Source organism: Lissotriton vulgaris, chromosome 5, assembly GCF_964263255.1.
Source record: "Lissotriton vulgaris chromosome 5, aLisVul1.2, whole genome shotgun sequence".
Classification (NCBI taxonomy): Eukaryota; Metazoa; Chordata; class Amphibia; order Caudata; family Salamandridae; genus Lissotriton; species Lissotriton vulgaris.
This window is the reverse complement of record NC_141693.1, coordinates 1,716,855,213-1,716,882,804: the sequence shown is the minus strand read 5'-3', so window position 1 is coordinate 1,716,882,804 and position 27,592 is coordinate 1,716,855,213. Positions and strand designations below refer to the sequence as shown.

Genomic DNA, 27,592 nt, shown 5'->3' with positions numbered 1-27,592 from the left:
AGTCAAAAAAAGTGCAAGACATATTTTTGTATAACCACCCCCCCACCAGGGTTACCCCTTGGTGGCATGCTTAATCATAGGGTTCTTCCCGTTCTGCAGGAACAGGCATGCTGCTACGAGTGAGATACATAGGTAACATGAAAGTAATTAGGAATTGGAGGGTTTTTATTGTGAATTAAAAAAGATATGCTGGGTAGGAAAGCTATGCGTTATTCCGTCCCGGAAGAATCTCTTCCATGTATGTGTGTATGTATATATATATATATATATATATATATGTCAATAATTTATAATACAATCAAATTCTCACAGGGGTTAAGCCAAGAGCAGGGTTGGAGTAGTTTATAGAAATGGGCATTATACAAACAGCCACTGTATATGCTCAGGAAGGTCCATCAATGAGCTGGAGAGGCTCAAACCTGAGGAATGGACATCATACAGTATGTCCACAGATGTCTCAAGTATATAACAAGCCAACGTATAAGCTACGAGGACTGTCAGAGGAGCAACCTTTGGAAATTACCATTATAGACCGAGGCCTTAGGAGTCAGCATTGTACAACTATCCAGGGCGGAGGCTCTCAGAGGTCTTTCGGGAATGGAAGATGAACAGCAATTATTCAACCAGACTCAATGTGCACATGAGAAACCTCCCAGGAGTTGCAAGTGACACGCAACATGCAATGCAAATGTCATGGTTATGCTACATAGCAATTATGATGCCTCTGTGTTATACTGTGCATTGTACTATTGTTTTTTTGTTGGCACCATGATGTGTGTCTGCAGGGAGTCATTTTGTGTCACTTTATACAATGCAGTAGATCATAGATGATGAATATACATCAAAGAGAGTGTTATGATGGCGTTTGCTGGTGCTCTTTATATTTATCTGCTCAATGCCAGGTAAAGCAGTTCTCACTTGCAAGAGGCAAGAATTTGATGAGCTAATTTCTGTAGCACCACTGAAGTACATGCTGCATCAGAAGACCTGCTGCTGGAGGTCTTATTTGCTGTCCAACTACGCTATGTGTGTACGTTTGCCCTAGTCAGCTGAACTAGCGACAACAATAATAGTAAGCATAAACATCTCAGTAAACTTGATGTGAACAGCCCCCAATCTCTCAGATTCTAGACCTGGATTTAGAAACTTTAGGTGTCCAGTTCCAGAATAATACAAACAGAGGTATTTTCTATTTGCTGCGTGCTGAGTGTGCATTGTTTTTCATTTCTCCTGTTTCTAGATGTTTGTTTCCCTCTATATTCCCTGTAGCTCCAGTAGCCAGCATTCATTGGAGCACAGAGAACAACCAAAGCACAGGGAGAAAGAGTGAAATATGTCCTACTATAAAACCTTACGTTTTGACGCTTTGGCCGCCCCGTTGCACCAGTGATGGCAAATGTCTGAAGAACCCTAACATTTCGATGCTTACTCCAAAGATTTGCTGCCCATAAGCCTAACGCTGGTAACAAACTTACAACAAACTTTCCTAGCACTGATATATGCAGCAACCGATGCTAAAACTTCCAATCTTGTGAAAAGTTCTGCAACCTCAAAAGTCTGCCAGCTCAACCTCGGCTGTCCCCTCCTATACGGCCAGAAGGTCCCAGGAACTCATCCAGGGTTGGAGGTTGCCGCAAAATTTGAGACACTGCCTCTGCCTGTTCCATTGAACAATACAGTTTAGAGTTCTTGCAAGGCCCATTGTGCTTGGGTATCGCTTTGTGTTTGGGATTGTGGCCTGGAATGGTTTCAGAGCCCAAAGAATTGTTGGGTCTTGCAAAAACAAAACTCCTTAGCTGTGTGGCTCACCATTTCTTGGCTATTTCTGCCTCGTATAGATCTTCTGTACTCTTCATATGATTGAACCCATGCATTGTGTTCTCGTTGTAGAGTAGACTGACACCATGCACTTGTGTCTCTGAGCAGAACTGGGAAGCTCGTAGTCATGCTGTGTGATGATTCTGGTGATTTGCCTACTGGCAGCATTCCCCTATGACTAGAGAGCACATAGGCATTTACGTCTCTCATTTCCAAAACCCCATGTTCTCTGCTCCAGAAGGACTTCGATTAGCTTAGTCGCTTGCCCCACTGCCTTCGGTCATCGTGAGCCACCAGAACTGTGGAACTGGTTCCCCTTAATAAAGCAGTGTGTGTTACATACCGACTTGCATTCTTCACTGCACTGCTCTCCCTTGACAAAGATGGGGCTGACCACGCCCGCAATTCTTGCAGTGACCGGCTGTTCTTTAGGGTTCCCACCAGCATGGAGTGGATCCTGAGTGGCAGCTTCAAGTGCTTTTTCTAATCTGACACTTATTGTGTGAGTAAAACTTTATGTGAAATAGTTCAGAATAGTTAGGAAGGGGCTTGTGTCTGCCTATCTTGTCATTTAGGGGTCTGCAATAAATCCAGGTGCGCCCAATCTGGATTCTGAGTCCAGTGCAAATTGCACATTGACCTAGATTTTTTCCCCCATGCACATACATCCCTGTAGATCTTGTCTGGAGGGATTGATGTGGAAAAAGAAGGATGGAATGTTGGAAAAGCTTGGCTATTTGCCATTCTGGGCCAGTCTGGGGACTGGATCAACAGTTTTGCATTTGCTGAGATTCATTTTTGTTCTAGCGCTGAACATTTAACTGGTCATCAAGCATACTCACAACGTTGTGTCTCTCACTGGTGGAACTTACCATCAGATCTTTTGACTCAGTCATGGCTTTTTCGGCTGAATGATCCATCCTGAATGGCAGGCATTTGCACAGTGTATTAATCGATTATGGATTCATGCACCAATACGGCTCTAACCCAGTGTAGTATCACCATGCTGCGTAAAGACCATGCCCATGTATCTGTTGTTCATGTGGATGTGAGGTGCAGAAGAGGGGCAGTGGTATGTAATATGGATTCCAGTTTCTATTTTGAACATGGACACACACAGGACTTCTACACCCAAAGACTGCATCAGATGTGATGGTGAATTGCAGCAGGCAGGCTGTCGAGGGGCTGAGAAGGGACATAGCTAGGATACGTCTTTCATCAGCATCTATGGCATCTTCTAAAAAACGAGAATATAAAGCACATTTTATTTGCAAAGTGGCAACTGAGCATGTTCTGCAGTCCCTGGGCCTTAATCATTGATAGAAAGATGGCCGTGAAGTACATGGTGAACTGGAATTCTAGTTCCATATGTTGCCCCTTCACACATATCCAAGGTCAATGGGCACACCAACGAAGGTCACAAACAGATACACCCACACACAAGACGTCTACAGATGTGGTCGAACAAGAGGCTCGAGCTGCCCAAATACATGAGCAGAAAATGGCGAGAAAAACAGTGGAGGTCACATCGTCCCTCCTCAACTCCCTTACAGGGACATGGAGTCTCATGAAAGAGGGTGGCTTCAGCCTCTGCAGCCTGTCTTCCTCTTGCCCCATACCCCCAAAACCGTTCACCTCATTCCATCTTCTTTTCTAGGCAGCAGTGGGGCCCCCTGGTCGAGAGGGCTGGGATCAGTTTTTAGGGGATGACTTTTTTTCCCATCGCCTAGGTGGAGGAAAGAAGACAAAAGAAAGAGTTGGAGACAATTCTTCGAAGAGGTTTATACTGCCGTCACACGTCAAGGCGTACAATTCAACGGTCTTGTTCGCATCAATATCCATTCAGACAGGGGTTATGTACACGTAAGAATGCCTTCAGTCCCTCAGGGTGGGCGAGGGTATTCTCGGATAGGGGCAAATCAAGAGCTCAGGGCTACTCTACATGTAAATCAAGTTCACAGATGCACACAGTGGTTGGTTCAAATCAGTGAGGCTGTTGAATATTCCAATCCAATCACCGCAGACCTCCCTCAGGTCCTTTATCCCAAAGAGAAGCAGGGCACTGGGAGGCAGGTGGGGGTAGAAATAGGGTGAAGGAGGAGATGCTTCAAAAGCATCTATAGCATGACTTTCATAGGCATCCGTAGCATGACTCCTGAATGTCCTGTGCCTGGTCTCCCCACTTTGTAACTATGGTGCTAAGAACCCTGTTTGAGAACCCTGATGGAGAAGCTGAAAGCACATGAATGAACAAACCTGACCTACACATGAAACCCAAGTGGAGATGTCTGGAAAGGTTATAAGGATAGAAGAGCCACCACCAGTGTTACCCCGGTTTTTAAGTTATTTAGTTGGTAGTAGCCAATGTGCTAGGGAAACATGGGGAAAGGACTAGCAATGGTCTAAGTTTAAGGTGTGTCTTCTTTAGTTTATGGTTTTCAAACATGTACTTGAGTTCACCCAGTAGGATTTGGAGTTATCATATGTTTCTTTGACATTATGGGCAATGTCTATCTGAAGTTAAATCTAAAACATCTATAGGGTTTGGAACACTGGGACTGACACTAGGACATTTTTTTACAGTCATGAAGTCCTTGTCTACGGATGCACCCGGTCTACGTATGCTATATGTACACAGGTTTCCAGCTTGGGCCCTGCCCTTTCTCTATGTGATCAACTAGAAGTGTTCATGGAAAGATCCATTTGGCCCAGTTGTAACAAGGGTGTTGCAAAGGTATGCATTTAGCATACATCAATACAGGCATGCTAAGATATTCCCTCCTGTCCTCTTCCACGTGCCCACTGGGAAAGACAAACAAGTCTCTGATGTACAGGACGAGGGCTGCAACCAACCATATTAAACCAACAGTAACACATAAGAAGCAGTCGCCTAGGGCATTTAAAATTTATCGTCCCACACCCATTCTCCTCCCAGCCTACAGGGACAAACCCTGGGACCGAAGGCACTTGGAGAGGAGGCAAAGGAAAGTAGACTGAGCAACAAAAGAAATCACCTAGGGAATATCTCTGAACAAAGACATCACATAGAAAGTCACATGGAGGAGCTGTTGAGCAAGAAACGTGTCTCCAGGGCATATAAAAAGAGTTCATTTGGCAGTACAGTGAAATGTATAGAAAAGAAGGCGTATGAGAATTAACACACTCCCTCCCCACCCCCACCCCACCCACTAAACATCTGTACACTGCGCGTTGACATCGTGTGGCAACAATCTGTTCATTGTTCCCTCTTAGTCTACCCTTCCTATCCCGTCCCACCACTGTCCCCAGGCTTCTCTTCTCCGTTTCGAGGACGCTTCTGTCCTAATGACTTCAGTCAGATGATCTGTGTTATCGGGGAAGGCAGTGGGAGAACCGACTGTTGTGCTTTGCTACACTGCAGTTTGCACTTTTAGGAATGACTTGAATTCTCTTGGCACCTTTACACCCACAGAAAACACAGCAGGATAGTAGGCAAGCAATGGATGGACGCCTGCAGTGCTGCCTCTGTTGGGGAGGAGGAACCAGAAGTGTTGTGATGTTTTCCCTCCCAAGTCACAAAATCTTACAACCACACCTCTCCCTATCCCCAAATGTCTTCATCTTCGTAAGCAACAATGAATCATGTCTTTGAAAGATTATCTCAGTTGAATATTGGCACTATACCAACTGCATTCGCCTATCGCAAATGTCTTGAGAGCATTGGTGGAAAGGGCTTGTTACCTCGTTCTAGCCATGTAGTGGAAGATGAGCAGTTTGTCTGGTTTGTTGAGCTGTGCTTAGATGGCAACGGTGACTTGACTTCAGTCTCAAGGCCCTTGGGGTAAAGTGGTATTTTTCAAGCCATTGTCTCCTCCCAGGTGATTTCTCCAGAAGGTGTGTTCAGTTAGTTTTCTAGCTGTAAATAAGAAGTACCTTCTGCCTTACAACAATGCCCAGCTTTTCAAGACACACTCAATCGAGAACTTTCCCCCGCTTAGCAGCAAGTCTGTAGTGTGCCATTAACTTGCAGCTAAAAATGGCTACAATATGGTTTCTGTCTTCTTGTTGGCATTGATGGTGTCTCTAGCCTGGGGCGTAGAATGGACCATTATCATTGTCTCTGCTCTACTACTACACTTGTATTTGATTGCATGTGTATTTGGGTGCGTACTGCACCGATAAGCCAGACAGACCTCACATTCTGTGTCTCGTGCCCTCTTTGGAACGTGTAACCATCCACTTTTCATTGAAGTTACACACGCAATGTCCAGCTCAATAGGTTTAAGGTCAGAGGCTGGCCATGAGAAGGCTATAGGGATAAAAAACCTGATCCTTATTAGTAAAAAGACAACATACTACTGATCCAGGCTCTGAAAGGAAATGGACTGTTCGGCTGCACTGGAGGACAGACCATGGACATCTGATCTGGCCTCATGTGGAATTAGTAAGCCGAAGACAAACAAAAATGGTAGACTGACTGCGTGGATGCTCCTCCAGGAATGCAATGTCATTGCTCCTTTCATTGAACATTTGCAGATCGATCTAAGGGAGAAAAGAGGGAATGCGAAGGATACAAGCATATGAATGACAGACCATTACCATCCTCTATAAGGAGCAATGGCAGCAGGGAGTGCTTTTTGCATGCAAAGGGGCTGCTAGTCTCTTCACAAAGTCTCTGTTTTGAGCACACATAGCCAAGCTGATATATTCTACTCACTGTGTCACTATGATACATCTATATCTCTTTACATAAATCAAGTGTGTGTGAATGTTTGCATAAGCAAACCTTCTCAAAACAGTGGGACCCAGTTCAGATTTCAGGACTCAACTTCTGGTCAATTGCAGGAGAACCTCTGGCTGATCTAACATTTAGTTTCACATTCAGGACCAGATATCTCAATCTCCTCTTGGTCCACATCTGTGACTTTAGTTTGCCTATCACGGATTAGTCTTTAAGGCAAGTTCTGTTATTATTGAAAATTGCTACAAATGTCAAAGGTATAATGCTGCCCTGGATACTGCTTAGAAGGGGGGAACACAGGTCACATGGTATTAAGAAGGAAGTAAGAGAGCAGTGAGAATGAGGAGAGTGGAAAACTGACAGTGTCTTCCATATGGATAGTAAATAGGAAAAGGTGTGGATTTTCTTAAGGCCTAACAGATCACAGACAACATCACTTTTGGCATGTAAGAGGGCCACAGAGACTCCGGCAAACAAATCCTGGAGGTCCTTGCGGCGTAAGAGTTAGACATGTTGAGGCAGTACCAGAGTACTTGTTTACTTTCCTTTATCAAAAAAACTGAATTACATATTTATTGGAAACATGTGCCACTCCCTTCATGCCATAATTGCTTGTCCTTTCTTTCTGGCCCAGAAAGGAGGCTGTTTTTCCTCTATGGGGGATATGACCCTATTTAGTGACACTGAGCACAGCTCTTGTCAATAGTGGAAGGGAGATGCACGAAGAGGCTATTTTGTGTTGAAGACCATCAAGGGTCGCTCTTCACGCTTCTGCCATGGGCTCTTCCTGTCCCCACTCTGGTCATCGCCCCCCTCCGACTGGTCGTTCATATCCTCATCTGGGCTGGTCATGGAGTCTCGACGGAGTTCACTGTTGCTGCTCCGAGAGCTGTCCCCTCTGCTCCGACCTCTTCTGGGGATGGTGGCCCGATGATCTGGATTCTCATCCAGCAGAGGCGTCAGGGAGTTGTCCTCGGGAGAACAGATGGCTGTCCTGCTTTCACTGCTGCTCTGCTCTGTGTCGTCAGTGAAGACCAGCTTGGAGTAGGCCATGTTCTGTGCAGTTGGCCTCTCACGCTCTTCCTTGATCCTCTTCACTGGTTTGGCCTCGTTGACGTCCACTCCAGAATCCTGACTGGTATCAGTTCGGCGGTTCCTAGCGCTGGTTTGAAGGTCAATGTAGGAGTGCCTGACTTGAGAGTTGGAGCGTCCATCCAAGGATACAAACCATGCTCTTGACTGAGGTTTCACCCCAAGTTCCAGCAGTTTCTTTTCAGTCAAAGCCTGAATTTCCCCATTCAGCTGTGCCATTGTTGACTCATTCAACATAACTGGGATAGTGACAGAACCACTGACGGAGGAGGGGTGAGTGCTCCACCCTTTGCCCTCTGGATCATCTGAAGACTGATTGGACTGCTGCATTTGCTGATAATGGTGATGTTGCTGCTGAAGTAACTGCTGACGTTGCTGCTGGTCTTGAGGCCCAAACTGATGCTGCATAGGCATCCCAGGCTGGAGAGGCATGCCTTCATGTTCCTGCTGATTTTCTGCCATGGACTGCTCAGAAGCCATTCGCATGTAATGTGCAGGTATAACTAATGTCGGCATTACATTTCTGTACATGTTTTCCTTCATATGGTCAATAGAGCCACAGAAAATCAGCTGACCCGCTTGGTTTAAGGAGGTAGGGCGTGCCAGGTGGTCAACGGACTGAGACATCATGTAGTCAGGTGGCTTGCCATCCACTTTGTGCCCCATGTAGTGCTCAAACGGAGGTGGCAGAGGTGGTGGCGAGGGTGTGTCGCGGGCATACCCTTTGTTCTCATTCCTGCCATTCCTCCTTTGTGTCTCCGTGCTCTTGTCCTCCATGCGTCCATGGGACACCATGGAGCTGTAGCTGCGCTTGTAGTCCTCCAACTCGGGCGGCTCAAGAGCACCTGGGACATCCATTGACCGTGCTGCCTTCAAGGCAAAGCTCTCCACTTGCCTTGGGTACTCATCGTTGGATCCAGTCCGGTGGCTCATGGTGTCGTTGGAGGCTTTGCTGGTGTGCCTGAGCTTCTGGCATGGCGTCTGCTTGAAGAACTCCTCACGGGAGCTCTCAAACTCTCGTGATGTGGAGAAGGCTGATTTCATGATGGGAGTGTGCATGTCCGTGTCACAATTCGACGATGTCTCGATGTGGCTGTTGCTGATGAGGTTTATCTGGGACATCGACGTTGCTTGGTCTCTCTTGGAGCCATCTAAGTTGGATGTCATCTGAAGCTTTCTGTGTTGCTGCCGGGGCTTTAGGCACCGCCTCCTGAAAAGGAAACAAAGATCTTGTTTAACTTTCAGAGCCATATGTCCTGTCTTGTTTTTCAGACATTCTTGCTTCCTCACTTTCATCTTTCCCCTCCAGAATTGCATATTCATCTTTGCTGACCAACATTTACAGGCAATGAAGTGCTGAAACAGTGCTTGAAAAGGCAGGCCTCCAAGCCTTTATTTACTAAACTTGAGGTTGTTAAGATGACCTCTTAAAGATGGGTGCGGTTTGAGCCAAAGATGGGGTGGGTAAGACTTTTAGGAATCTTCCTCTGTGTTATAATCATTTGGGTCTGCATAGGCAGAGGCAGTAAGTATTCTGGGATCTCATGTACCTCGTGGGTTGATAGTGGGGACCGATCTTTGCAGACAAAGGGGGTCTTTTTATGAAAACACCTTATGCCTTGAATCGCATAATTTGTACCGGAAATCAGTGAAGGCTCTTCGAAGAAAAGGAAAACAGCTAGTTTTTTTCTAGATTCAAGCACAATCGAGTGGTTGGATTCTAGATTCTTTGTAATCTAACCTATCGTTTGCTAGGCTAGGTAATGCAATAGCCCCTCACTAAAGGACTGAAGGCCTCCCTTCATTGTTTGCGGGGACACCTGCCACCTGCCAATTCTGCAGAAAACTACTTACAATTTTTAGAGATTCCTGTCTACCTGTTGTGGTTCTCTATGCCTTGATTGCATCCTCTAAACCAGGAGTTTGTTTCAGAAAAGTAAGAAAGCAATGGCTCAGATGTGCAAGGGAGTTTTAACCCTATCCGCGAGTGCCACTGCTTGTTTTCCTTACCTTAGAGTGCTATCCAGTGGTCGGGCTGACCATCAGTATGAGCTAGCAGTTCAAGACTTTGAGCCGACTATGAATGCACTAGTGAAAACACAGTGGTTTCCCTAACTCTAAATGAGGTGGTGGATTGGTAACCTTGGCAGGATGGCAGCTCCAATAAACTCTAAATAGTCTAGTTTTAGTTTAGTGTTAAGAGTTTGTTGTCTGGTCAATTAAAACATTTACAATTTCTCATAAAAGAAAAGTTATAGCAGCAAAGTCAGTGATTTAAGACCAATTAAAAAATAAGATTTCATACAAAACATCTGTGCATTATGCTAACATCAATAATGGAATTATCAAAGATTGTTGTCCAATACAGTACATTGATAAGAGGTTTCAGCATATTGACGGACTTTCAAATGATTTGCTAATACTGTTCTTTTTCGGTTGCTGGGAATTTTTAGGAAGGAAAAGAAAATCAAGAAGACTTAAAATTTGATGAAACGAGTACTCAGTTCTCACTGGAGGGATAAGTGTGCAATTGGCAGTTGCTTTATGGACAGCTGCAGCAGTAAATTGCTGTTGACTGTTTGCTGGAGCTTATGTCATCCGGGTGAGGGGTAACCTAAGTATATGTTGCTTGCTGTGAGGTGTCACTGGAATGTCTTTTTATTGCAATGATGAAGTGTTCAACAACAGAATTTCTCCCCTACCACTTCTCCAAATTGCACAAAGCGGCACGCTAGCAGAATGTCTCCAACTCCGAGGCACGCCATCACAGCTTGCCAGCAGGTTCTTATCCCAATCCTTACAAAGATTGGCTTCAGTACTAATTGACGTCGTTCTTCTTGTAGTTCTCCGCCGATGCATACAAGGTGAAACACACTTTCATTGGTTCCCTCACATAAATGGCAAGTTGACTGGCCCTTGAATAAACTCTAAATAGGGCGCAATGACTCTTGTCGGTTTGATGAGATGGTGACTTTGCAGAACAGGTTGAACTTTTCTTTACATGGACAATTGGTGGTTTGTGTTTTTGGCCACTGAATTAATCTTTGAAATGAAGAACATTTTAGTACCAAAAGTAAGTCCTATGATTTTTCTTTTTTAGTTTTCTTTTTGGGCTTGCACTGGTATGGAAAGCAATTTCACAGGAGTGATTGAGTTGCTATTTAGTTCACTCCCTATGATAAGAACCTCTTTCTCTCTCTATAAATTCAAATATGAATTATTTTGAAAACGTAATATTTTGTATCCTCTCTACCTGACACTTTTCTGGTTCTAACACCCCCTGTACTTCCATCTCTCTCCTTCCTTGCTTCCCACCAGAACGGTGTCTTGTTCATTAATGGTGGTGAAGCATCGTCCCACCACCCCTCTTGCCAACTAGGTCTATGTGTATGCATGTGTATTCTGGAAGGAGCGCCAATTGTTGGTTGGGCAGGAGTCTTCATTTAGCCAAGTTTCCGTCATGAGAAGAACATCTAATGGATCCTCCTTGATCAGGTTGTAGATGTCTAAGGCATTCTTAAAGAGCGGATATATTATTGACTTGCCTTATGTGTCCTTTGGGTGTTCAGCTGCTCCCTCTTATCTTTGACTTTAAGGTTTAAAGGGTGGATCTGCATGTTACAGGGGCATCAGCAGACTAGATCTTTGACATCTATGAGCCCAGGGCTGTTGCACAGCTTATCTAAGGCTCTCAGCTTGAGTAAATCTGTCTGGGTGAATGTGATAAGGGAACTAACCTCTGTATTGCTACCAGCATAGTGGCTGGCGCTGGCTGCGGATGGGCACAGACTGGCTTGCCTTAGGTTTTACTTTAGCACGCCAATAGCGCACCCGCTGCACGCATCTGCTGAGCATCCGTGCTATAGCCATCTTTTTGTCGTAGTTTATTGAACATCTGAACAACTAGAGTGCTGTCGTATAGGATGGCGCCTCCGTGAGCAGTGCCCCACTTCTAAGTCCGACTTCACCACGCTGCAGAGCGCATGTTTTGGTGCAGGTCGGGGTGCTTGGAGAGCATAGGATGCGCTTGCAATGAATTTGCTTTAGGTGGTGGATCCTGCTACAACGCTTCAGTACTTAAATTATGAGCAGAACTGTAATAACTAAAAACAAAGAGACGCAGTGATTGGTTGTATATTCTAAAAACAAAGCAATGCAGTATTTGGCATATTCTAAAAATAAAGCGATGTATTGATTTGGCATATTCTAAAAATATAGCAACGGAGTGATTTGCCATACAAATCCAAATCCAATTCTACAGTTTCACAGTTTTAAGTTTGACAAATTAAATTCAATTCAGTTTCACAGTTTTTTTAAATTTGAGTCAGTACTTTAAGAAAAGCTTTTATTTTTCTAATGTGCTTGTTGTGCATCTGTGTGTGTTTTATAGTGGGTTCTTAAGTAGGTGAATGCAAGAATGAGTCACTTGGTTGATGAATGAATGCATGAGTGTAAAGATGAATGCTACATGCTTTTTATGATGAACCTGTTGAGTGCCTAAACTCACCATTGACTGAAGAGGTACTTTCAGGTATAAGTCAAGCATAGTGGCATTGCAAATGCTTGTTTTTATGACTTTTTATGCCCTGATCACATCATGTTTGCCTCACCGCGGGATTCCAAATTAGTCCAAACGCTTTTAACTGTGATTAGAACTGTAAAAAACCTATACTTTGTGCTTATATAAATAAATGAATTCACTAAAACTAAACCATAAAGGCATTCAGGAGACGAAATCCATGATGGGTGAAATAGGCAGCTGCAGACTTTACCACTATGTTATGTAAAATCAAACTGTACGGAATTACTGAAGTATTTCAGGGCAAATGCACTCAAAACGTGAGCACACAGGGCAGGTTACTGAAAGGGAAAGCACATGGGAAAATAAAGATGAGGCATAGAGTTCGAGATCCTAGGGTACAGAAACTGAGGACACAGAAGGGTGGCTCTTGAAAATGGATTAGGGGCAAGAGGTCACTTAGAGGGAAGGCATACACTGCAGAGGTCATTGTAAGTGAAGGTACAGAGGAAAGAGGTCACTGAGAGGGAGATGACAGTGCAGAGGTCACAGACTGTAAATTAAGAGGTCACCAAAAGTATATAGGGCAAAGTGAGCATTGAAAGCAGGAAAGTGGACACTGAAAGTGTATACAGGAAAGGAGTTACTGAGTACAGAAGTCCCTAAAAGGATAATGGAAAGCGGTCACTGAAAGGGAGGGAATAGAGTGCTGAGATAATTGAGAGAATGCAGATAGACACCTGGGTCACTAAAAGGGATTGCAAAGAGGTCATAGGCAAAATAAACCAATCAATCAATCATTTGTAAAATGCACTTCATACTCGCGAGGGTCTCAAGGCGCCGGGGGTTGGGGCGCTACTGATCGAACAGCCAGGTCTTGAGTACCCTCCTGAAGGTCAGCAGGTCTTGGGGCTGTCGTAGGCTCAATGTTAGGGTGTTACATGTCTTGGCGGCGAGGTGGGAGAAGGATCTCCCACTGGTGGTTGTTTTTCGGATGCGCGGGACAGTGGCGAGTGAGAGGTCGGCGGAGCGTAGCGGGCGGTTGGGGATGTAGCCGTCTGTTGAGGTAGGCTGGGCCTGTATTGTGGAGTGCCTTGTGTGTGTGGGTGAGGAGCTTGAAGGATATCCTCTTGTTGACGGGGAGCCAGTGCAGGTTTCTCAGGTGGGGGGTGATGTGGCCGTGGCGTGGTACGTTGAGGATCAGTTCTGCAGAGGCGTTTTGGATGCGTTGTAATCATTTGATGGGCTTGGTCGGGGCTCCTGCATAGAGGGCGTTTCCATAGTCGAGTCTGCTGCTAATGAGGGCCTGGGTGACTGTCTTTCTTGTATCTGTCGGGATCCATCTGTATATCTAGCGGAGCATGCAGAGGGTGTTGAAGCAGGAGGAGGAGACGGCGTTGACTTGCTTGGTCATTGAGAGCGTTGAGTCGAGGATGATTCCCAGGTTGCGTGCGTGGTCGGTGGGTGTTGGGGCTGCCCCCAGTGCCGTCAGCCACCAGGAGTCGTCCCAGCCTGAAGGGTTGGAGCCGAGGATGAGGACCTCCACATTGTCTGAGTTCAGCTTCAGATGGGTGGTCTTCATCCAGTCGGCGACGGCCTTCATTCCTTCATGGAGGTTGGCTTTGGCGGTGATGGGATCCTTGATGAGGGAGAGGATCAGTTGAGTGTCATCCGTGTAGGAGATTATGTTGAGGTCGTGCTGTCGGGCTTCGTGTTCGAGCGGGCCATGTAAATGTTGAACAGCGGCGGACTGAGGGAGGATCCCTGGGGTACGCCGCAGATGATCTCAGAGGCTTTGGAACGGAAACGGGGGAGGCGGACGCTCTGGGTTCTGCCAGAGAGGAAGGAGGTGGTCCAATCCAGAGCCTTGTCTCAGATCCCTGTGGCGTGGAGGCGTGCACGTAGTGAGCGGTGGCAGACGGTGTCGAAGGCGGCAGAGAGGTCTAGGAGGATGAGTGCTGCGGTCTGGCCGTTGTCCAGCAGGGTCCTGATGTAATCGGTGGCGGCGATGAGGGCAGTCTCGGTGCTGTGGTTGCTGCGGAACCCTGACTGGGAAGGATCCAGGATTCTGTTTTCTTCGAGGTATCGGGTTAGCTGTCTGTTGACGGTTTTCTCGATGACCTTGGCCGGGAAGGGGAGCAGAGAGATGGGCCGGAAGTTCATGAGGTCTCTTGGGTCTGCCTTAGGTTTTTTGAGTAGGGCGTTGATCTCAACGTGTTTCCAGATCTCTGGGAAGGTCGCGGTCTCGAGGGAGAGATTGATGACGTTGCGCAGGTGGGGTGCGATGGAGCTGCTTGCTTTGCTGAAGACGTGGTGCGGGAATGGGTCTGACGGAGAGCCGGAGTGGATTGTGCGCATGGTCTTGATGGTGTCATTGATGCTCACGCTGGCCCAGGCTAGCAAGGGGTCGTGGTCGATGGTTTGCGGAGGGTCTGTTGTGTTGCTGTCTGTTGGGGCTGTCTGGGTATTAAAGCTGTTGTGGATGTCTGCTATCTTGCGGTGGAAGAAGGTGGGGAGGGAGTCGCACAGGGCTTGCGACGGCGGGATGTCGTTGGTGCTGGAGCTGGGGTTGGAGAGTTGCTTCACGATGTTGAAGAGCTCCTTGCTATTGTGTGCGTTGTTGTCGAGGCGGACTTTGAAGGAGGTCCTCTTAGCCGCCCTGATGAGGTGGTGGTGGTTACGGATGGCGTCCTTGTGTGCTGCGTGGCTGTCTGGAGTTTGCTCACTGTGCCATTTCTTCTCTAGTTTCCAGCAGGCTTGCTTGGAGGCTAGGAGTTCTGGGGTGACCTAGCTGGCCCTCCTGCTGGTGTCTTTGTGGGGGGTTTCTTCAGCGGGGCGAGGGTGTTTGCGCAGTACTCGATCCCGCGTCTGAAGCTGTGGGCAGCATCGTCGGTGTTGGAGGGTTCGGTGGGGGGGCTGAGAGCGAGGTTTGCGTGTAGTTGGTGTTCGGTGATTTTCCTCCAGCAGCGGCAGGGTATCTGTTGGGTGCGGTGGTGTGTGGTGGGCTTTCGGAAGGCGAAGTGGATGCAGCGGTGGTCGGTCCAAAGGAGTTCGGTGGTGCGGCTGACAGAGGCGTGCGGGCTTGAGGAGAAGATGGGGTCGAGCGTGTTGCCGGCGGAGTGGGTGGGCGTTGTGACGAGTTGCTTCAGTCCGTGTTTGGCGAGGTTATCGATCATAGTTGTGGAGTTGTTGTTCTCAAGGTAAAAGTTCAGGTCTCCGAGGAGGATGTAGTCGGTGGAGGTTAGGGCGTGCATGCTGATCAAGTCGGCGATCGATCCGGGGGTCGGTAAACGAGGGTGCCTCTGAGGGTGGAGTTAGGGTCTGTGTGGATCTGGAAATGCATGTGTTCGGTGGTGCTGAGCGCGTCATCGGTGCTAGTCGAGACCCTGATGCTGTTCTTGTGGACAATGGTGATTCCTTCTCAAACTCCGTTGGTGCAGTCTCTGCGGGTGATCTTGTAGCAGTCTGGGATGGCTATGGCGATGTCTGGTACGGAGGAGTCGTTAAACCAGGTCTCTGTCAGGAAGGCGACATCCGGGGATGTTGTGTCGAGCAGGTCCCAGAGCTTGACAACATGCTTGCGTGCAGAGTGGGTGTTCAGTAGTATGCATCGGAGGTGGTTGGGGTCTTTCTTGGCAGGTGGCTCGTCGGCTCTGAGGCTGGTGTAGCTGTAGTTCCGGCAGGTGAAGGTGCTGTGTGTGCGTTTCGGGGTGGCCTTGAAGCAGGTGTGGCTCCGTCCCGAGTTAAGAGCGTGCAGAGTGCTGGCGTCGTAGTGGCGGCGGTCGTCGTGGCGGGTGCGGGGGCCAGGGTTCTGGTGCTGGGCGCGGTCCAGGGGTGGACGGGTGCAGACGGGCTTGCCTTAGGCGCGCTTCGGCGTGGCCACACAGCGGCCGGCATATATGGGGAGGTGGGAGGGAGGAGCAGCTGGGAGGCGGGGGCAGCGAATGGGCATTGGGCCATCGGGGGGGGGGGGTGGGCCGCAGGGGATGCAGCGGTGAGGGACAACGAAGGTAACAGAAGGAAAAAGGGGCACAAAATCGAGGGAAAAACGAGTAGCACAGAAGGCAAAAGGGCACAAAAGCAAGTGAAACAGAAGGTAAAAGGGGCACAGAAACGAGGGAAAAACGAGTGGCACAGAGGACAGAAGGGCGCAGAAAAACCAGCGGAACAGAGGGCACAAAAAACGAGTGGAACAGAAGGCAAAAGGGGCACAGAAACTAGGGAAAAACGAGTGGCACAGAGGGCAGAAGGGCGCAGAAAAACAAATGGAATAGAGGGCAGAAGGGCACAAAAAACTAGTGGAACAGAAGGCAAAAGGGGCACAAAAACAAGGGCACAACGAGGGGCACAGAGGGAAGAAGGGCACAAAAAAACAAGTGGAACAGAGGGCAGAAAGGCACAAAAAACGAGTGGAACAGAAGGCAAAAGTATCACAAAAACAAGGGGAAAACGAGTGGCACTGAAGGCAAAAGGGCAAAAAAACGAGTGGAACAGAAGACAAAAGGGGCATAAAAACGAGGGAAAAAATGAGTGACACAGAAGGCAGACGGGCACAAAAAACGAGTGGAACAGAGAGCAGAAGAGCACAAAAAACGAGTGGAACAGAAGGCAAAAGGGGCACAAAAACAAGGGAAATACGAGTGGCGCAGACAGGCACAAAAACGAGTGGAACAGAAGACAAAGGGGCACAAAAACGAGGGAAAAACGAGTGGCACAGAAGGCAAAAGGGCACAGAAATACCGGAAAATGAGCGTCACAGAGGCAAAATACAGAACACAGAAATACAGGGGCAGCTAAGAACAGAAGGCGGAACAGGCAGAAAGCACAGGGACAGCGAGGGGAACAGAGGGAAGAAAAAGGGGCACGGACCATGTACAGGCAGCGGGGGAAGACAGACAACAGCACTCACAGACACAACAATGAAAATACAGGCAATACAATAAAAGCAATAAAGCGGAGAATGAACAAACCTACCTACGGCCTACCACTGGCCACCAGGGATGAGGTGCAGGTGGTAGCCTGCGGGTGGTGGATGGCCTCGAACTTCCTCAGCAGCGGCAGTTGGGGAAAGGACGCACAGCCGGTGCTGTGCAGAGGGCGAGCGACATACCCAGTGGGGTCATGCCATGTATGACACCAGTAGCAGTCCAGGCTTTATAGTCAAGAGTACATTGCATCTGGGAGGTGTAGTTTCTTTTTGTAATACTTTATGAGCTCAAAAATGTCAGCATATAAAACTCTGTTGGCTGAAAGCCAGGACTGAATCAAGGTGTTAAACATGCCCACAGGCCTTTATGCATCTACTAAGAAGAGGTTCAAATCGGTTGGGGCGGGGAGGGGGGATAGAAGGTAGTGGTGACTGACAGGGACGGCGTAGTGGCAGAGGTCATGGAAAGTGAGGGTGTAGAGTGACAATATTACACAAAGTCAAGAGGCACATTTATTTGCATCACATGCCGGAGCTGGGGAGACTCACCTGCAGTAGTAGATGAGGAGGCAGAGCAGGATGAGCACCAGCATCGCCAGAGCCCCCAAGATGGTGAGGAGGAAGATGGTGTGGTAGGCTGTGAAGTCCTTCATCCCCGGTCCAATGCCCAGGAACCCTGGAAAGGATTGCAAGAGCAACACTCAGTGACTGGTGCATATATATATATATATATATATATAGACACACACATATATATATATAATATAATACCGAGGTACTTAGATGTGAAGAGAATAGTAAATCCTTACCATATTTTGTCCCTCAATATTTTGGTAATGATATTGTGCTCGTCGGTATGTGGGATTTGATATTCCCTACTACAATCAGCAAGAAGCGCTTAAGGTACTCCTTTAGTGACTGGACTGAAGGCAGATGGAAAATGTTACTTACCCTTTAAGCATCAGTTCGTAGCATGTAGGGCTGTAGGTTCACATGCTCTGGATCCTCTTGCCGGATAGGATAGGATAGGATAGGATATGTACTTGTAGAACGCTCGATTGCCATGGCGTCTTGGAGCTAGTGTATGTGAAAGGGAGTACAGCCTGCATTACCAGGGGGACTAGGTGGAGGTAAACAGCCATGTTTTCAAATCCTTCCTAAAGAGCTGTCGATTGGATTGAAATCTCATGGCCACTTGCATTTTGTTCCACAGCTTTGCTGCACAGTTTGATAAAGTCCTGCCACCCCATCTTAACCGCCTAATTTTAGGAGTCTGGATAAGGCCCAAATTTGCAGACCTAAGAGCTCGAGAAGGGGTGTTAGTTAGGAACATTTTTTGGATGTCCGAGGCCAACCTAGTGTTGGCCACGGATGTTTTCAAGTTTTTTTTTCTCAAAGAAATCTTTCAAGTCACAAGATATAATGACTCCATCCTTAGCTGGAAGCACATGGGAAACAACTTCATTTTAGATTTTTTTTTGCACAGTGGAGTGAATCCGAGTTGGTGTTGCCGGGACAACACCAACTCGCATTCACTACACTCCGTTGTCTCGCTACCTCGAGATTTACTCTTGCACCGCGCCGATCTTCATTTAGATCGCCGCCCCGCCCGCCCTTCGCGCCGGATCCTTGTATCGGCCCGCATTGAAGCTCCCGAGCATCTTCGAGATCTGGTTCCCGGGCTGACAGAATCGCTCGCTCCCGGACCCGCTACTCCCTGCTAGCAGATCTGGCACTGCAACCTACCCAAGTCCTGATGATGATCCTGAATTCAAAAGGGGATCGAAACGCCGTCGACTGCCCAGTACGAACATAGGCGCTTCTGACAGAATGGTTCCTGAAATAACACCTGCATAATTGTACCAAAGTCACCATTTCAAATAAGAACGGAACCACATTTTGTCATCTAGTCACTGTATATATTATTCACCCTTCACTTTGCGCCGCCGCCGCTGATTATTGTCACTTGTTGCTACCGTGCCTTCAATCACCTGCAATGAGCACCAAGTACAATTTGGGTTTTTTCTAATTTGATTTTAAGTTTGTTCCTTGCAGTGCTATAATAACTGCATAATTATCCCACCCTTTTTCCTTTTTGTATTCCTATAATAAATATGATGCCACAAGCACATATGAAAAAACTGAATTGAGTCTCCTTCTCTCCCCTTGATCATGTTTTATACATATCTTGACCAATTGTCCTTTTAAATTATACCAGTAGGGATACCATATGTTTCTTTCTCTACTTTAGACCAGGCATGTTTTACCAGCTGAAGTTCCCAAATGCAAGTTGGTTTGAAGAATTCAAACTGCCTGTTTGCGGATGTGACAATATTTCAATTTGTGATACTTTGCACGTTATTTTAGTTTGACCCAGATGTAATACTCTCCGCTGCAATTACGCAAGGCCCCTCTGGCTGTCTATGAATTTCAGACAGGGGAGACCTGCACACTTATTCTTACAGCTTTTATCAACCCCTAAAATATTTTTTTATGTGGCCTGGTTTTTATCAGGAGTGTTGAGTTTGTGTTAAGTAGACTCCTGTTTATTGGTGGTCCATTGGCACACTGCATATAACCACATCTGCTATACCGTACTCTCTGGTGAAGCTCCTTTATTAACACGTGTATTCAGACATTTTGCTAGGGGATGCCTTTTTGCATATGTACTCAATGCATTTTGTTCCTGAAAGAGGTTTCTTTCTTATGAAATGCACCTTGTGTATATATACCCGACAAGCTGCTAATAATTATGCTGTACCTCTTAATGAAGAGATTTTATTCTTTGTATTTTGAACTGTTTACTGGCTGCATATGTGTATGATTTCTATTCAAAAATCGAATAAAGTGTATATGATGGTGAGGAGGGCGTACCCACTCCGGATTTCATCCAGAGCTCTCCGGCTGCAGTTAGTAATGTGCTGAGGGGGCCCTCGGAGCTCAGGGCCCCCCCCGCAGCTCGCCCCCCCCCCTCACCGCGGGGGCCTGTGTTACGCCCCTGGACTAGTTGCCGGATTTACTGGAGTAGGTGGGAGCAGAGGAAGTGAATATGAGAAAGGTACGGAAGGACGAGCAGCTGGCAGATGACTTGATCTCTTAGGGAGCTATGATACAGGCTCCACCCTCCGAGTACCAGATCCCCATGAGGGACTCGCCAGACAATAATAGAACACTTGAGGAAAGCAGAAGTTAGTGTGCTTATGTGGTTTGTAGACCTAATACCTGATATAAGTGGGAGCTTGATGGAGTGTGTCTGCTCTAGGAAGAAATGAAAGATAACGTAGGTAGATCTTGGACTACACTGACTAGACTGGCGGAAGGAAGCAGAGAGGGTGAGAGGCTTTAGGTTCAAGGAATTGTTGTTTTGTTTCTAACTCAGTCTGCACTAAGCGGTCACTGTTTATCTAAATTGGTGTGTTATACTGCACTGAACTTCATGTTACTATAAATGTAATCCTAAGACTGCACTACTGTATGAAAGGTGACCTGCATGTCTGCAGGAATCAGCGACAGTCTCTGCAGTCACTATATATTCCGATATGCCATACTTGATATTGTATTGGAAGAGATGCCAATAAAAACAAATTTAAAACATTGAAAAACAGTATGAAACCCATGGGTGATCCAGGAAAGCTATATATGTCTGAAAAGTACACAAAATTCCAAATTCAGCAGTGGGTCATTTGTGTAGATCCCTTATGGTTGAAATAAAAAAATATTGAAAATGAGTCGAGAAAAACAGCCATTTGTGATATTGTTTTTTTCTGTAACTTTTTGTCACAATATCAGATTTTAAAAGCAAAGTCCCATTAGTTTGCTAGATCCTTTTGGTTGTGGAGAGATATAGGGTTTGCAGGGTCTCCAAAAACCCAAAGTACCTAGAGTGAACAACTGAGCTGCACCGTACAGTGGTTTTTTATTGTGTACTGAGAATAGACAAATTTATATGGTGAAATATGTAGAGTGAAAATTAGGTATAAGTGAACGTATGTATTTATGAAATGGGCCCAAGGCATGGCGTTTAGGAGCAGTGGTTATTTGTACATCTCTGAAATTGTGGGTACCCGTACAAGTATATGATTTAGAGGGTATCTTTCTTACACACAGGTTTACATTTGGAAGGCACCCATGCAGTGAAATCCAATTGGTAATACCAAATATTCTACTATTCCATGCTACCACATTTCTTCTGATAAAAATGGTACCTCACTTGTGTGGGTAAGCTTAGTGTATGCAACAGGAAATAGCCCAAAACGCAACATGGATACATCACAGTTTTCACTCAAAACTGACACTTTTCTGCACATGTGGGTAGCTGTGGATTTTGGGCCCCAACTCATGCAACACCTAGGGAAACCTAGCTAACCTGCACATGTTTTACATTTAGACAACTAGGGGATTCTAGGGTGGTGTGCCTTGCGTGGATCCCATGAGGTATTTTACCCACAATGCAATGCAACGCAAACCTCATACTCTGCCTGAAATCACTAATTTTCCTTACATTTCTGTTATGGAAAGTTCAGAAATCCACAAGAATCCACAAAATTTCTACTACCCGGCATTGCCCCATTTGTGCTTATAAAAATGCTGTGCCACTTTTGTGGCTGGGCTTAGTGCAAGCGACAAAACGGATCAATGGGAACCCTTGTGTGGGGACTCCCACTGTCCTTGGTTTGATCCTTTGCCCTATTACTGATCTCTCCATGTAGCACTTTAGGCCTCTTGTGTCAAGGCCTCTCAGCCAACCCACAAAGGTGAGGTGCCAATTTTATTAGGAGACTTGGGGTAATCCTGTGCGGTAGGAAATTGGTGGCTCCCTGTACATTCCAGAAGTTTTCCTCACAGTGAGGAAAATGTGTGTTTTAGTCAAAGTTTCAGGTTTGCGGGCATTGTGGGTAAGAAATGGTATGGGATGCTTGTGAAATACACCATCCTGGACTCGCCTGGATGTCTAGTTTTTAGAGCTGGTTGGGTCTGGTATCTTTTTCCAGATGGCAGTCTCCCCAAGCCCAAAAAGTGTTCTGTTCACCATTGCAACTGGGGCGATATTAGGAGTTAACCACACTTTCCTAGCCCATATGAAGCAAATTTCCTCTCACTTGCTATTGGGATAAGATGCTTTAGTCTGCAGTGGAGCAGAAAGACTGTTGAGGTTTTAAGGTGGAGCCTGATGTTAGCATGGGCAAGACCCACCCCATTATTTTATTAATAGTATATATTCCTGCCATGTAGTGGGCTTTAATTACCCCATCAGCCCCCGGGGTGGTAGAAAGATTGTTGTCCCATTTACTTGGGGGGTGGGCATGGCCATGCCCAAGCTTGGCAGCCCCCATCCCTATATTTTTAAAACCTTCCTGGCGTTGAGTGGGCTTTTTGAACCCCTGGGAGGCAGTAATTACCACTATCTGCCCCCTCCTCCCCCAAGGAGGGTAGAAAGACTAAAATATACAAATTGCCACAGGTAAGCACAAGCCTTTGCCCAAGGGGCCGCTCCCTCTGTCCCCGGTGTCTAGTGTATGGATCCCTGCTTGGGGATCACTCTCCTGTGGCGATGCTCAAGCAGGTATCCACTGCGTAGAGGTACCATTGGAAAAGGGATATTCCCCACTTTCCTACAATAACCTCCCCCATGATGATCAGTGCTCAGGGGAAGAGATATGGCCCCAAGCACTGATTCAGTGAAAGTAAAATGAGCCCAACGATTAGTTTTACTTTCGCGTTTATTGCAATGACATCTGCTCGCCCTGCCCGCTGATCCTCATTGCAGTAAAAAATAAAAATGAGTCTGCTCGGGAAGCACTTCCCGGCAGTCTGAGGTAAATTTCAATTTTAACATTAATCGCACAGCTTATGTCCTTCAACACCTTAATTAATTTGGGTTCCTTAAAACCATCTCAGATATACACGAGGCGGATACTATTCTTACTAGGCTGCCAAGCTCTGGAACACCATTCCCTAAAAGCTCAGAGGTATATCAAACCATCTGTGCTTCTGGAAAAATCTGAAAACCTGGCTAGTTCCCTAATTTACTTATTTGTTTCCTATGCATTAGGATTCCCTCTTTTAGGGACTCCTTTAGTTTTACAAATATAAGTCTCTCATTTAAAATACTACTGCAGACATTCAATACATTCTTCAAGGGCCAATTGAGCACCATGTCCTTTTCGATGGCCACACACAAAGGAAAATAACATAGTAGCTTGGTGGTGCGTACATCTGACAAAGTGCAACCACAACCATATTTACTAAGGTCTAGCTCCTGAGGAGCAAAAATCGATGACATGCAGTTACACTTTGACATTTTTAAACCGAGAGCGAATTGGCAAACATGGAAACACAAAATGACTGAGAATAAATGCATTGGTTAGAATCTGGCTACAGATAGCTTTAGCTACCTTTTGGCAAGCTAATGAAATTCATTCTCGCGACCCACAGCATATCGCGGATGTGTACGTTGTTCACTTGACCGTATAATGTCATAAGAAAAATGGCTAAAATTTGGGATACACAGAATAATGGAGCCACAAGAGTGTTGCAGACATTTTATGCTGCTGCCCTGTCTTTGCAACAAAACAGGTGGCTCCAGGTATAACCATTATTATACAGATTAGGCCTCAATGCTTGCAGGCATACTGTTTAATGAAGAATTCTATTTTCTGTGTTCTTGCTAGAAAGCATGTTGAATATATTGACAGGTCTATCGCAGTGATCGTGAAGGGAGTAGGGTGCATGGGATTTGTAGCACTACAGGGTGCAAAACAACTGTTATGGGTAAGTAACGTTTTCCACTCGCAGCTTGTGTACCTGCAGCTCACATTTAATGCATAGATTGAAAAGCAGTAACCAAATCCCTAAGCTTGTGAGCAGCTGTGGAAGACCATTGTACAAAGTTTTGTGTACTGTTTGCCCAAAAATTGCTTCTGGACGGTTGTGAATGTTCACACAGTAGTGCTTTAAATGTAATGGAAAATGTCTGCTGCGGAATCTTGCTTTGAACACCACTCTGCATGTGAATGTGGTATTGGTATGGTATGCAATCTGTATTTGGCTTCGGCACAATGAAGATGAATGCGTTTAACAATCCATCTTGCTAGATCTGCTTTTGAGGTGGGGTTGCAATAAGTGGCTGAGCAAAACTAACAAATAGCTGTTTGATTTTCTTAATGGACAGAGTCCAGTCAACATAGTACATGATGGGCCGCCAGACACACAGGCCCAGGTTTATCGTAGGATTGCATCTCCCTTGCGTCATGTAGGTTGTCGCGAGGGCCACATAATCCTTATGGTAGATTTAACAAGCCATGCAAGGCCTCGTTCTGTGGCACTGTGTTACTTAGTAAATCTCGAGAAACGCAAGGCACCGCATGCCACTGCCTTGCGTTACTCTGCGCCGGGAAGGTGTTACATGGGCAGAGAGTTCATTTTACAAAGCATCCACCCATTCTTTCTAGCACATTCCCCGATTTACCCAGACTGGTAAACCTGGGAATGCGTCAAACTGGTACGCCTTCCCAACAAAGGCGCAACAAGGAGAAATATTGTTTTGAGGCTATGGGGGCACCAATGGTGCCCCCCTGTTGTTTCCTGCACCCCGTGGCAGGCACCTTGAGGTGTCTGCCACGGGGTGCAGGGATGAACTGCACCTCTTCTCTTTACAATGAGAGCATGCATTCTGGTCGGAATGCATGCTCCCATTGTAAAGAACAGGAGTGCGACCGAACAGTGTTTGGTCGCATCCTAATTGCTGGGGTGGGACTGCAGATAGGAGGTCGGCCGGTCCCAGTACCGAATCGATGTCGGACGGACTCAAGTCCGTCCCACATCGAAATCAACCCCTTAGAAAGAGAAACAAGCTTTTGCAAAGTAATAGGACTCACATTTACGCCCAACCTATTGCATGATAAATGGTAGGCATCACGGACAATGGGAGGGAGGGCGGGGGAAGAAGGCACGGACAACGGGAGGGAGGGCGGACGGGGGAGAATGCACGGACAACGGGAGGGAGGTCTGGGGGGGGGGGAGAAGGCACGACAATTGGAGGGAGAGGGAGTAAAGAAGGCACCAAAGCATGGTGTGCCTCATTAAAGAAAATAGTGCTCACAGTCTAAATAGCACGTACCATGTAACAACTGAAGTTAAGGGGCCAGTCGCCATGGGAGGTGACAAATGAAGAGGAGGCTGGTCTTAAGGAGGGACTAACAAGATTATCGATGAATCAGAAGCCAGCATTTAGGAAGGACAATGGCGCTTGCTAATGTTAAGTATCGGTGGAGAGTGGGTGGGGCTTCTATTCCCTACTCCTCTACAATAAGTCTTGCAGAGCAGCGCATGTGCACTGGCTCTAGGCTCGACCTAAAAAGCCTATGAGGATTATTTTGTGCAGGAAAAAGTGCTGTACTGCACAAAAATAATCTGTCCTGTAACAAGGGCACCCTTGGACCATAGCGCAAGGGTGCCTGCGTTGGCATTAAGCAGCACATAGTGTACGAGAGCAGTGAGAGAGCAGGAACACGCCATATCTTTGTATATATGACGCATTCGAGCCCTCTTCATTTGACCCAGTGCAGCACAGCAAGTTGTCTTGCTGCGTTGCAATGCGTCAAATAATGATAAATCAGAGTTTTGTGCTAGTGATTGAGGGTGTGGGGAAAAGGAAGATAGTGAAACTATTTTCGGCAGATAATGAGGGTGAGTGCATGGCACTGTGCTGTCCTTGTATACCTGTATAGAGGGTTCATCAACTGACAAAGCTTGAAGTCCAGTAACTTCTTTTAGAGGCTACAAGAAAATCTAGCTTCAGAAAGTGCCGCATACATGAATGTAGAAGCTCGAAGGGTGTCCAAAGAGCTTAGTGAGTACAAAGTTGAGGTCTCAAAAAGGAACAGGGGGTGGTCATGGAAAGATGCCCATTTTAAAACTATCTGCGATGGACTGAATGAACGAAATTCTAACAATAGACTGGTGTCTCTATTTTGATGGTAGAAAGCACTTATTGCTAAATGAACCTGTGTAGATGTGTGGGCTAATTCTTCTTTTTGCAGGTATACCAGATAACTTACAATGTCCAAGAGCTAAACTGAACTGTTGTAATGTAATGGGCATTTCTAAAGCGCTATGTTTCTCCAAGGAGTGTCCTGGAGCTCTGCACCTCCAGTGAAACATAGATGAGAGAAGTAAAACTGTTAGGGGATCATTATAAAGACTGGAATACTACATGGCAAAACATTTCCATTTTGCTTCATAACCTGTGAGTGGTGGGCTTTCCAGCTTCTTTCAGAAACTAGAGAGAATCTTCAGGAAGATGTAAATAACTAAATTCCAAGACCTCCATTGCTAGATTGAGTGTCTTGAGGATGGGAATGCCGGAACTTCCCTTCGTGTTGACCGAGTAAGTCTGGACAAAATTGCAGGTTTTCGTGGAAGGGTACAAAAATCTCTAACAGTAGGGTGTATCAAGGTTGACATGCCCACATCGGAGCAATGAGAATTAGCTTCATTAATGCCTGATTCCTTTCCCCCACTTCAAAATAAATCAGTGGTGGTGCGAGAAAAGAATAAGCAAAGTTGGAAGTATATGTTTAGAATGTTAGATAAGATCTCCCATTCATGGGTTTCCTGGTGTGTATTGCTCAGCATGTCAGCTAAGTTCTTGTCCATCCCTGGAACATGTTCTGCCAATAAGTGCACCCAATGCCAAATTGTTTGCACTAGCTTGGAAAGTTGTGGACAAAATGTCCCTACTTCTTTGTAGATAGTACATAATGGTCATGTTCATACAAATCAGGACCACACTGTTGTAATGTGTCATTGAAGTCACAAAGTGATACCTGCACTGCCTTCAGCTCCAGCTCATTGATGTGGTGGAATGGTTCCTGTACCGTGAGGGTACGCATAAGGGCACCTCAACCTGTTATGGATGCATCTGTGGTCATGGTCACTTTTGGCTGTGGATACAGAAATGATCTAGTGCATAATAAGTTTCCTTTGTTCAACCATCTTATTGTGTCCTGAACACTGGACTCCATCAACACAAAGAGCATTTGCTTGTGCCACTGTCTGGCTAGGCACTCTAGACACTCTTGCAGAGGACGCATGTATAACCTTACCTTCCAAACTAATGCTATGTTATGTTATATTGATTTGTATAGCACACTAATCACGTAAGAGAGTATCCAGGTGCTTGGGCAGGTGTGGAGGTGTGTGGTCCCCAAGGTGCCTATACTAAGAGCCAGGAGACTCTGATGTGTTGAGGGAGGCCATTCCATGTCTTGGGTGCAAAGTAGGAGAATGAGAGACCTACAGTTTTGCTTTTCTAGATTAAGGTAATGTGTGCGAGTGAGAGTAAGGCACAGCATAGGTGTCTGGAGGGTTGGTGAAAGTGTTTGCAGCTGTTAAGGTATTCTGGTCCTGTGTTTTGTAGAGCTTTGTATGTGTGCGTGAGAAGTATGAATTGACTGCAATTGTGAATGGGGAACAAGTAAAGCTTCTTGAGGTGCTGTGTGATGTGGGTGGAGCA

The 27,592-nt window shown here is 46.3% G+C and overlaps 1 protein-coding gene across 1 annotated transcript in view; it reads right to left on the bottom strand.

The window, feature by feature from the left end:
• Nucleotides 1-3,580: 3,580 nt before the first annotated feature.
• FAM171A2 (family with sequence similarity 171 member A2) overlaps nt 3,581-27,592 on the bottom strand; it is a 225,319-nt gene continuing 201,307 nt past the window's right edge. Inside the window, exons 7-8 of the mRNA XM_086923898.1 lie at nt 17,626-17,752; nt 3,581-8,840 (exon numbers count right to left, since the gene is read on the bottom strand). Of these exons, the coding sequence (XP_086780024.1) occupies nt 7,268-8,840; nt 17,626-17,752 (1,700 nt within the window). The 3' untranslated portion in view covers nt 3,581-7,267. The remainder of the gene's footprint in view (nt 8,841-17,625; nt 17,753-27,592) is intronic.